This window comes from Myxocyprinus asiaticus, chromosome 49 (genome assembly GCF_019703515.2).
Source record: "Myxocyprinus asiaticus isolate MX2 ecotype Aquarium Trade chromosome 49, UBuf_Myxa_2, whole genome shotgun sequence".
NCBI lineage: Eukaryota > Metazoa > Chordata > Actinopteri > Cypriniformes > Catostomidae > Myxocyprinus > Myxocyprinus asiaticus.
Window position 1 is genome coordinate 2375674 of NC_059392.1, and position 11827 is coordinate 2387500.

Here is an 11827-nt window from a genome sequence, read left to right on the forward strand (position 1 = left end):
GAGTTTGACCTTTATGTAGCACTCTTAAAAAAGACTTACTGCAGACATACCTCACAGAAAATTACATTTCAGGTCAACAGAGTGACTTCAGATCTTCCCTCGGGATAAAACACTCTTTCATTGCCTCCTGTTCACACTAGTGTGTTTTGTGTTCTTGTCTTCTCTTTGACACTGTCATGTGTGAGTCGCAAGAATGCACGGGCTAAATGTTTGCCAAGTCCTCTGTTAACTCTTCAATTTGTTGCTTTCATTTAACAAAATATATTTACCCTTATGTCCTCATAGTATTCCAAACGGTTATATTTTCTGTGGTAGGTTTTTTGGGGGAATCTTCTGGGCCTGTCCAGCTACAAAAAGACCAAAAAAATACACCATAAAAGTAGTCCACATGATGACTCGTGCACTATATTTGAAGACGTACAGTGCAAAAAAAATGTTTACCTTCTGAGAATTTTTGTCTTTGTCTTCCAGTACAAATATCTAAACATTCTTAAAACAAGATACATTCACTTGAAAAGCAAAAGGGCAAAAGATACTTTGTCTTGTTTCTAGAGAAATTTAGGACAATTTTGTAACGTTTATGCTTATAAAAAAAAAAAAAAAAATGGATTTGCCAATGGGGTATGAAAAAAACTTGATTCAAAGGGAAAGCAAGTTTATTTTTCTCGTCAAATTGGCAAATACTTTTTTCTTGTTTTAAGCATAAACCACACCAAATTTTGTTAGATTTCTCCGAAAACAAGACTTAATTTCTTATGCCATTTTGCTTCTCAAGTAATTATTTCTTGTTTTAAGGGTGTTTAGATATTTGTACCGGAAAATAAGACAAAAGTACTCTGTAAAAAATATTTTTCAGTGTATGAAAGCTTTGCATGAGGAACAGAACGAAATTTAAGTCGTTATTTATCTTCACCTCCGCTGAAGTTCACTTCTAGCCTCTAGCTTCCGATTAAAAATAACACAACAACGAAATGGCCCATTTTTTTATTAGATATGTAGTAACCAAACGCGGTGTATGCCCTTTTTTAATTCTGGACAAGAAAGTGGGCTAAAAGTGGTGAAAAGTACATTTCTGACCCTGGCAGCTGGAATGTTTTTAGCGATTTACGTACATTGTAATTTGTGAGGTTTTCCTGACGGTGACCATTGTTTTTTTATTGTAGACGAATACAGGCGACTTTGCATCCAAAGGCTTCCTTTTGGAACCAGCAACGGTGGTAGCATCCACGGCGGTACTATCAATGGCGGCGATTTCAACGGCGGTGGATTCAACGGATACAGCATCAAACTACCATCGCAAAACGGAAACGGTGGCGGCTACATTTCTGGAGGCATCGGTGGTGTCACAATTGGAAATGGCAATGGCGGGACCATAATCAGTAAGTTGCCAACTTTGTCAACAAACCCACAACTTCGCCATCAACGGCGCAAAATTAATTCTGTCTTGTTGTTCGTTCTCAGGAGAGTTAAACGAGACTTCCATTGACGTGTGCAAGCATTTCACCAACCTGTGCTTGAACGGTCGCTGTACTCCAACGCCAACAAGCTACCGATGCGAATGCAACATGGGTTACAGGCAGGACGTACGTGGAGAGTGCATTGGTAAATATGCATATATTCTCTCTATATATTTTGTACAACCGTATGATCTTGTGGTGGAATTCAGCACAAGAAAAGGTCTCTTTCCTGGATTGAGGTGGAAATGCACATCTAAGTTGGCCTTTGCTGGCATCTGTAGGTGATTTATGGCATTGCATGACTGTACCTCAGGCCTGAGCATTCTGAACATAGCAAAAGTTGCAGATTGTGGCATTTTATCCGTTATTTGGAAACATATTCTTCATTAATTGTTATAATGGTCTTCCAAATGTCTGCTTTCGTTCTTCAGATGTGGACGAATGCATCAGTAACCCTTGTGTAAATGGAGACTGTGTCAACACTCAAGGATCGTACCATTGCAAATGCCATGAGGGTTACCAGGGTACCCCTACCAAGCAAGCCTGCATTGGTATGTTCCATATTGGTTTTTTTACCAAATTACATTTTAGTTTCTAGTTTTTTGTGTACGTTTCAAATGTTTGGGGGTTGAAAATGTCTAGCAACTGCCTTAACTAGCACTTATCTTTGCAATGCTCATATTATTTACAGTCAGTATTCTTGAAGAACAATGTTTTTTCTGTAAAATGTGATCAATCCATATGTTCAGTAACAGAGCTGAACTGTTGTGCTTGAATAGGCCAATAAAAGTGTAAACATAATGGCAACTTACCTCCATTTGAACCATTTTATGATGTCACTGCCTGAAATATTATGTTGTGGTCACAGCACACAAATAGCATCAATGGGAGATTCAGAAGTCAGCACGGCTTTGCTCAGTGTGGCACAGCGCCCTCTGCCAGACAGTTGTAACTAATACATTTCTGTTGCTTTAGACATTGATGAGTGTATTGTGAACGGGGTTATGTGTCGTAACGGCCGCTGTGTGAACACTGATGGCAGTTTCCAGTGCATTTGTAACGCTGGCTTTGAAATCAGTCCGGACGGGAAGAACTGCATCGGTAAGCATTCAAACAGCAATTCTATGAATCACACACATTTGCATACTTTTTTCTAGAATTTGAATGACCTAATATATATATTTCCTCCAGACCACGATGAATGTGCCACCACTAACATGTGCCTCAATGGCATGTGTATAAATGAAGATGGAAGCTTCAAGTGTATCTGCAAACCTGGCTTTGCTTTGGCATCCAACGGACGCTATTGCACTGGTGAGTTTAGCTTTAAAGGAATAGTTCACTCAAAAATTAACCCTCATGTTGTTTCAAACCCGTATGACTTTCTTTCTTTAGTGGAACACAAAAGGGGATGTTAGGCTGAAGGCCCTGTCTGCTGTTTTCCATATAATGAAAATAAACAGTAACTAGGGCTGTCGAGCTCCAAAAATGACAAAAAAATTAATTAAAAGTATCATTAAAGTAGTTTGTAGAATTCATGTGCTATATTTCGAGCCATACGATAGCTTTGTGTGAGGAACAGACCAAAACGTAAGTAATTATTCCTAGAAATTCTTCCCTTCTTCCCATCGTAACTCTTACACTTGATAATATTTGCAGTTTTGACGTCAGTAGCAAACGTCATATTGACTTAAATGATGAACGGGCCCCAGACGCGAGTTCAGATGATGTCATTTAAGTCAAATCTGGCCTAACATGTCTTAAAGCTGAAGGTTTGACATCAGTGATGTCGATCACCATTGATTCTAGCGTCTCGGGATTGTTCGCCATTGACGCCAGCCTGTCGCGAAGCGCCTTGAGCAATTGAGTTTGCTTTCCTGCAAGATGATTTTTCAGACTTTTTATTGATAATGCAACCCATATTATAAAGACATAAGACACTTTCTGGCTTAGAATTCGAACGCCTGACATCCTAGGCATTGACGTTGTCTAGTGATTTATGTTATCGGTGCAATCTCCTTCATTTCACTTTTACAGACATCGATGAATGCCAGACTTCGGGCATCTGTATGAACGGCCGCTGTGTGAACACCGAAGGCTCTTTTCGCTGTGAGTGCCCGCCAGGTCTTGCCATCGACATGGATGGGCGGGTGTGCGTTGACACCCACATGCGCACCACCTGCTACGGGGCCATAAAGATGGGCACCTGTTCTCGCCCGTTCCCCGGAGCAGTGACAAAGTCGGAATGCTGCTGCGCCAACCCGGAGCACGGATTCGGAGAGCCTTGCCAACCCTGCCCGGCTTTCAACTCAGGTAAACCACAATGAAGGATACTGTTCAAAACCAGATCTAGGGCTTGGACAACTACTTATTTTAACTAGCCGACTAGTCACCCAGCAAAGTAGTTGACTTGTTAGCGACTTAGGATGTAATGTTTACCTTTGTGACTCACGACTACTCGATAAAGGCCGTACGTTTCAATTAGTGGCAGAACCCATCGGCTAGTTGTTTCCAGTTTTGGAAAGCAGTGCTGGGTAGTAAGGGATTGCATGTAATATGGATTACATAATCAGTTTAAAAAATTGAGTACTTGTAATTAGATTAAATTCCATGTTAAAATTATCGTAATCAGGTTACAGTTACTTTTTTATGGATTACATGATTACATATTAATCAGGCAAAGGTAGTAAACTGCTCATAATTTATTAATTTCATTCTTTTTTAAATATTTTCAGTTTTTCATTTTAACAAAGATAACTGGTCTGATCTGGTACCACATATTGATGGCATTTGTAATGCCAAAACTGCCAGTTTTCATATTTTATCCATTAAATATGTTTTCTGTTACTTTAAGCAATATAGTGAAATGGTTCAAGTTATATGTCAAATAAACAAGAATTAGGTCAAAGTAATCCAAAAGTACACAAAAAGCAATCAGATTAAAGTACTTTAAAAATGTAATCCAAGAGATTACGTTACTGACTAAAATTTTAGTCATGTAATTTGTAATCAGTACCAGATTATTATTCAGAAGTAATCTACCTAGCACTACAAATAGTTATCCACTACAAATTACAAATTTTCTAAAATTGTAATCTGATTACTGGACTGATTACTCCATGGAAAAAGTAATCATATTGCAAATTACTTTACATATTGCAAAAAACACTTTTAAATTGCTTTCTAAAACAGTTTTTACAGAAAAAGTTTCGTCTTTCTGCTCTTCGAATATATTTTGTCTATATTTTATCCTTGTTCATTGTTGCCATCGTCAATAGCCTAGTTTCCATCCACTTTTCGCGCTATTTTGTTATCGACAAATTGAAAATGCGCAAAAAAAATTCGCGGAATTTGCCGTCTTCTGCCTGTTTCCATTCAAATGGCCTTTTAGCGATAAAAATCGTGTGTGTGATGACACTCGGTCGCATAAGTTTTGGTTTAGCGCAAAAGAAATCTGTCCTGATGCCGTTTCCATTCAGAAAAGTGTGTTTATCGCTAATTTGCTTCCCAGATGTCCCTAATTTTTTTTCCTCAGAAGTTTTGGTAAAATGGGGAAAGTATTGAGACAGTTCATTGAACTTAGACAGCTTACTGTCATTTTAATTCACAAATAAATGCAATCATAAGAGGAAGAATTGCGATCAAAAGGGAGCTGTTGCCCTTCTGATAGGACTGTAATATTGGTTCTGATGTTGCGCCTATTGCAAGTTGCCATCGTTTCCGACCCGAAAGCGAATCGGCATTGCCCGGTTCAAGCTGGCAACCTGCACCAAGTAGTGGAGGAAACTTTCAGTCTTAGTATAAGGACCATCCATCGATGTGTATCAGCTGTGTGCACAGCTATTAAAGAAAAACTGATGCAGTGTAACATCAGAGTTTACATATGATACATTCCTGATAGTCAATAGGCTATTTTGAACAATCATCTAATCTAAAGCATCACAACTGCATTATGTCCCGCATATTTGTCCCACAACTTTTAACGACCAACTGAACTTTGATTTAAAATTAATTTTAGCGTCATAATGTAATTTACATTTTCTGAAGAAGCTCAGCAAATGCGATCCGAGGTTTAGATTTAAAATATTTAAACGTTTTAAAAGGTTCAAAAGTTCATTTTCTGAAAGTGAACTCGGCATTGGACAAATAGTTCTGATAGTTTATAGTTCTGAAGTGTAGAAAATGTCATTCAGACGACTTTATTCGTCTACAGAACAGGGTACGGCTAATTTAAGTTTGTGTAAAGAAAAGGCATATATAGGTCTGTTTGTTAATTATTTTTTTTTTTTAATTTAATGCGTTTTTCGTTTGGTAATTTATTTAAAATTTAATATAGGGAATTTTGCCAGCATTTTTTCAAAAGCTAAACAATAATTTAATATAATTGGGCTATATGTTCATGTTCTAAAAAAGCACACTGAAGCTTTTCTCCTAGTATTGTGTATTTATTTTTCATTTATGAAATGCACAGAAATTATGTTTTTTGTATTATGGGCTAATTCCATGACTGCCGTCTATTATTTTGAATGGTGTGGAAAAGCAACTTTAATAAATAAACGGATGGCTATCGCGATTACATTAATCACAAACAGTGGCCATTCATTTGTTCTCCTTGCACTTGTCGATGACAGGTGCATGATACGAGATATTTGTGTTGGCACTTCTGGAAGTGTCATGTTTGCAGCATCGGATCTATATGCCGTTCAGATCAATCCATAATCATGTACAATAAATTAGCTTTCAAGGATCCTATACCTTGTTGTCATGATTAACACAGGCTAACAATTGGGGTAAATTGTTACTACATGTGACACTATATTTTTGCGTTAATGCCAATTTTCTCGACAAAAACTGTTTCCAAACCAGTTTTTCGTGACATTTGAAGTATTGACATAGAGTTTATGTGCTAGAGTTAAACGGAAAAATATTATGTTGACACTTTTGACATTTTGTGATAATTTGCATTTCCATTAGCTTAATTTTGATGCGCTAAAATGTTTTTCGCAAAAACTCCTTGGATGGAAATGTAGTTAATGACATGAAATGTAATTGGCTCTCGTGACCAAAAGTAATTGACTAGCCGACTAGTCGGTGCAACTCCTTGCTAATACTGATTAATAAATACCACCTAAAGGTCTTCATTATTTGCGTTTAGACCTGTTTATGAATCAGTTTTGTAGAGCGCAAAGAGTACTCAGTATTTTGTATATTTGAGGAAAGATGTTTTGACATTGAATTTTTTGAGCTTTGATTGATTATTTGGATGCTAGTAGTGTTATCAGATGGCTAACATAATTTGTTTATTCTTAGCTGAGTTTCAGGCGGTGTGCAGCAGCGGGCCTGGAATCACTGCTGACGGGCGAGGTGAGTTTCGTTCTACGGCAGTGACGTTATTTCTGAAGCAGCGCATATGTCTGATTGTATTGTGTTTCTTTGTAGACATCAACGAATGTGCTCTGGATCCGGACATCTGCCAGAACGGAATATGCGAAAACTTGCGTGGAAGCTACCGTTGCATTTGCAACATCGGCTACGAGTCCGATGCCAGCGGCAAGAACTGCGTGGGTAAGTCGAGCTAGCTACGTTTTTCATTTTAACTTATTTTATTGTTATAACAAAAATAAAAGTAGTTTTAAAACAAGCTTTGCAATAAAATAACACCACGAATGTTACAAATTTGTCACGAATTTACAATTGTATTTATATATTCTTTTTGTACATGCAAAATAACTGTATAATATTTGGTGTAACACCTATTTTTCATTAACTTATGTTTTGTGTTTTGTGTATATTTTAGACATTAACGAGTGTTTGGTGAATCGTTTGTTGTGCGATAATGGAATGTGCCGAAACACACCTGGCAGCTACACCTGCTCTTGCCCTAAAGGATTTTCCTTCAAAGCAGACTCTGAAACCTGTGAAGGTAACTGCATTTCCTTCTTCAAAAATTATTGTTATTTCCGTCCTTTTTCGCAAATGTGACATTGTCATTTTCAACCAATAATTTTGTGTTTTTCATTTTGACTTATTCTCTAATTTAGACATCAACGAATGCGACTCGAACCCTTGCATTAATGGTGTTTGCCGCAACGTGGCCGGTTCCTTCAACTGTGAATGTTCCCATGGCAGCAAGTTGGACGCTACCAACACCATTTGCGTGGGTGAGTACGATAGTTTTGTTTAAGCTAAACATTAGCACAATTCTATTTATATTATATACTGTATACATTGGCCTTAAAATAATTTTTAAGAGTATTTTTGTACGGTTTTCCGATCAAAATATTGATTAAAAAATTAAAACAAGATAAATTTACTAGTGAAGCGAAATAAGATATTTTGTGTTTTTTTTCAGAGAAGTTTATAAAAATTGAGTAACGTTTATGCTTTAAAATTTGGTGTGGTTTATGCTTACAACAAGAAAAAAAACGATTTGCCAATGGGGTAAGAAAAAAAATGGATTCGAAGGGAAAACAAGTTTATTTTTCTTAGCCCATTGGCATATAGTTGTTTCTTGTTGTCAGCATAAACAACACCAAATGTTGTTAGATTTCTCTGAAAACGAGACCTAATATCTTATGCCATTCTACTTATTAGGTAATAGTTTCTCGTTTTAACTTTGTGTGGTCTGTTATGGCTAAAAACCAACTAAATGCCATGCAGAAAGAGTCTACTACACAACATTAACACAGTGATGTTGTCAACGTTTTTTACCGAACTTTTAGAAGTAACTGGCCGTTATTCTGTTACTTTATTGATCTGATTTTTCCAGTGAGTGAGGCTGGTTTCATTTGTCTGATACCGAACGTTGTTTGATTGAAATTAATGGTGTGTGAAGGCAACAGGTCCAACGTTTGTGCTTTCAGGATAAATGCCCAGTGTGATTCTATCCCACTACGGTGTGGGTTGTCTGTCGCAGATATCACAGTTAGTTTATATCTGCAGAAATACATTGACTCTCAGTAGGGGAGCCATTCTAAATGTAAAGTGTCCATTTCTAATTTGTCGCTTCCTTTCTTTCGTTCATTTGTCCATGCAGACAGCATGAAAGGCACCTGCTGGTTAAATATCCAGGACGGACGCTGTGAAGTGAATATTAACGGGGCAACGCTGAAGTCGGAGTGCTGTTCAACGCTCGGGGCAGCCTGGGGAAGCCCGTGTGAACGCTGTGAAGTTGGTTAGTTCAGCCATTTGCATTTTTATAATGATAAAAGAAACTATTCACTAAACACACCAAAAGAAGAAAGCTTTTATTATTGTTACACATTATAATTTTTTTTTCATATATACAGTGAGATTTCTTTGTTTTCACATATCCCAGCTAAGCTGGGGTCAGGGTGCAGGGTCAGCCATGATACAGTGCCCCTGGAGCAGATAGGGTCAAGGGCCATGCTCAAGGACCCAACGGTGGCATCATGGTGGTGTTGGGGCTTGAACCCCCAACCATCTAGTCAGTAACCCAGAGCCTTAACCGCTGAGCTACCACTGCCCCCATTTTCGCATATCCCAGCCAAGCTGGGGTCAGAGCGCAGGGTCAGCCATGATATGGCACCCCTGGAGCAGATAGGGTCAAGGGCCTTGCTCAAGGGCCCAACGGTGGCATCATGGCGGTGTTGGGGCTTGAACCCCCAACCATCTAGTCAGTAACCCAGAGCCTTAGCCACCAAGCCACCACTGCCACTGTTTATACATTACATTTGTATACATTTATTTATGAATAAACATAAATAAAACATCAACTTCATGAACCAGTTTTCCCTTTGACAATGTCCTAAATCCAGCCGGCTAGCCAAATTTTCTGCAATTTGGTCACCAAAATATGGCTAGGTTAAAAACACACTTGCATACACAAAGTAAATAGTGCTTTGCAAGCTTTCGTTTTCATATGCATGACCCATATTTTCTCCTCACAGATCCGGCCTGCTCGAAAGGTTTCGCTCGAATGAAAGGACTTGTGTGTGAAGGTACATTTTAGCCACAATCCTTTGCTGTATTTACCCATTTACCTCTCAGAATATCTTGTGCAGCTGTATTGCTTGACATTAGTGATATTATACATGTCATTTCTGTTGTGTCTTTAGATATTAATGAGTGCGAGGTGTTCCCTGGTGTGTGTACGAACGGCCGTTGTGTGAACACGCAGGGCTCGTTCCGATGCGAGTGTCCAGAGGGACTTACACTGGATGGAGCCGGACGAACTTGCGTTGGTATGAGAACACAACACAAACGTCTTTTATCATTGCATTCTGTGCGTTTAATTTTCATTCTGAAATAAAACATTACTGTGGATGATTTATTGGTACAGACAGCTCAATATATCATTTACTTGAAGATGAATATGTTTTTTAATTAAAAACAGAAACTAGTAACTTTATTAATTACTTCAAAGAAAAACTGATCCAAAGCAAACTCATTTTTATGCATCCAACAACATGTGCAAACCAAACTGCGAAGAGCGATTTGGTTGATTTGGAAATGTTTGTGTGTATGTGTCTGGCAGATATCCGTAATGAGCAGTGTTACATGAAATGGGATGAAGATGAGTGTGTCGAGCCGTTACCGGGCCGGTACCGTGCTGATCTGTGCTGTTGTACAGTGGGGGCGGCGTGGGGTGTGGACTGTGAGGCATGTCCCAAACCTGGCACGCCCGAATACAAAACCATCTGCCCACGTGGACCCGGAATAGCCAACCGAGGAGATATCCTGACAGGAAGACCCTTCTACAAAGGTCTAGTGTCAAAGATGTCTTTCATTTCTGAAAAGTTTTGTATAGGATAGAAGGTGAAATATTATTTATGACAAAGGAGTAGTTAAGAACATCTCGACCGATAACTGCAAAAAACAATTTTTTCAATTAATATTATATATTCGGCTTTGTACTTCTGTAGCCTGTAGTAAAAATATATTTTACCATTCGAATTGAAAAAAAAAAAAAAAAAAAAAAAAATATATATATATATATATATAAGATATTATCGGTTTCAAATATCTGCCTAATCAAACCGATAATTCGGAATATAATAATATTTTCCGATATCAATATAAATCTATACTGTTTAGTAATTTTGAAACTAGTAGCAGAAAAATAGTTTATAATTTGAATTGGGGAAAAAAATAAGTTCTGATATTATAATTTTTCAAGATTGGCCTTATCAGACTGATAATTTTGAAAATATTAATGTTGGCCGATGTTAATATAAATCTGTACAGTTTAGTATTTTCGAAACCTGTAGTAGAAAAAGATTTGATAATTTATTTATTTTTAAAAAGTTCTAATATTATCAATTTCAAATATCTGACGAATCAGACCGATAATTTTGAAAATAATAATATGTCCGATATCAATATAAATCAATGCAGGTTATTATTTTCAAAACCTGTAGTAGAAAAATAATTTGAATTAGAAAAAGTTATTTCTGATATAATCGGTTTCAAATATCTGCTTAATTAGATCAGTCATTTTGAAAATACTAATATTGGTCGATATCAATATAAATCTTTTATGTTTAGTATTTTTAAGACTTGTAGTAGAAAGAGTTTATCATTTGAATTGGAAAAAAATATGTTACGATATTATCGGTTTCAAATATCTGCCTAATCAAAGCAATAATTCTGAATGTAATAATATTATCCAAAATATTAATATAAATCAGTACTGTTTAATATTTTCTAAACCTATAGTAGAAAAAGAATTTGAATTAAAAAAAAAAAAATCTGATATTATCGGTTTCGAATATCTGCCTAATCAAACCGATAATTTAGAAAATAATAATATTGTCAGATATCAATATAAATCTATACGGTTTAGTCATTTTGAAACTTGTAGCAGAAAAAGAGTTTATCATTTGAATTGGGAAAAAAAATACTTTCTGATATTATAATTTTTCAATATTGGCCTTAATAGACCGATAATTTTGAAAATACCAAAATTGGCCGATATCAATATAAATCTATTATGTACTGTTGTAACTTGTAGTAGAAAAAGAGTTTATAGTTTGAATTGGAAAAAATGATTTCTGATATTACTGGGTTAAAATATCTGCCTAATCAAACCGATAATTTCGAAAATCGTAATATTGTCCGATATCAATATAAATCAATACGGTTTAGTAATTTTGAAACTTGTAGCAGAAAAAGAGTTTATAATTTGAATTGAAAAAAAAAAAAACTTTCTGATATTATCGGGTTAAAATATTTGCTTAATCAAACGGATAATTTCGAAAATATTGATTTATATTGATATCGGACAATATTATTTTTTCGAAATTATCGGTTCGATTGGGCAGATATTTGAAACCGATAATATTATTTTTTTTCCAAGTATAAATTATTTTTATACTACAGATTTAGAAAATACTGTACAGTATTGATTT

The 11827-nt window shown here is 36.4% G+C and overlaps 1 protein-coding gene across 1 annotated transcript in view; it reads left to right on the forward strand.

Moving 5' to 3' along the window:
* LOC127438492 (fibrillin-2-like) overlaps positions 1 to 11827 on the forward strand; it is a 93016-nt gene that overhangs the window by 41754 nt on the left and 39435 nt on the right. Inside the window, exons 11-24 of the mRNA XM_051694123.1 lie at positions 1164 to 1379; positions 1462 to 1602; positions 1889 to 2008; positions 2433 to 2558; positions 2649 to 2771; positions 3495 to 3770; positions 6768 to 6821; positions 6897 to 7022; positions 7255 to 7380; positions 7499 to 7618; positions 8494 to 8631; positions 9368 to 9418; positions 9536 to 9661; positions 9955 to 10182. Of these exons, the coding sequence (XP_051550083.1) occupies positions 1164 to 1379; positions 1462 to 1602; positions 1889 to 2008; positions 2433 to 2558; positions 2649 to 2771; positions 3495 to 3770; positions 6768 to 6821; positions 6897 to 7022; positions 7255 to 7380; positions 7499 to 7618; positions 8494 to 8631; positions 9368 to 9418; positions 9536 to 9661; positions 9955 to 10182 (1971 nt within the window). The remainder of the gene's footprint in view (positions 1 to 1163; positions 1380 to 1461; positions 1603 to 1888; positions 2009 to 2432; positions 2559 to 2648; positions 2772 to 3494; positions 3771 to 6767; positions 6822 to 6896; positions 7023 to 7254; positions 7381 to 7498; positions 7619 to 8493; positions 8632 to 9367; positions 9419 to 9535; positions 9662 to 9954; positions 10183 to 11827) is intronic.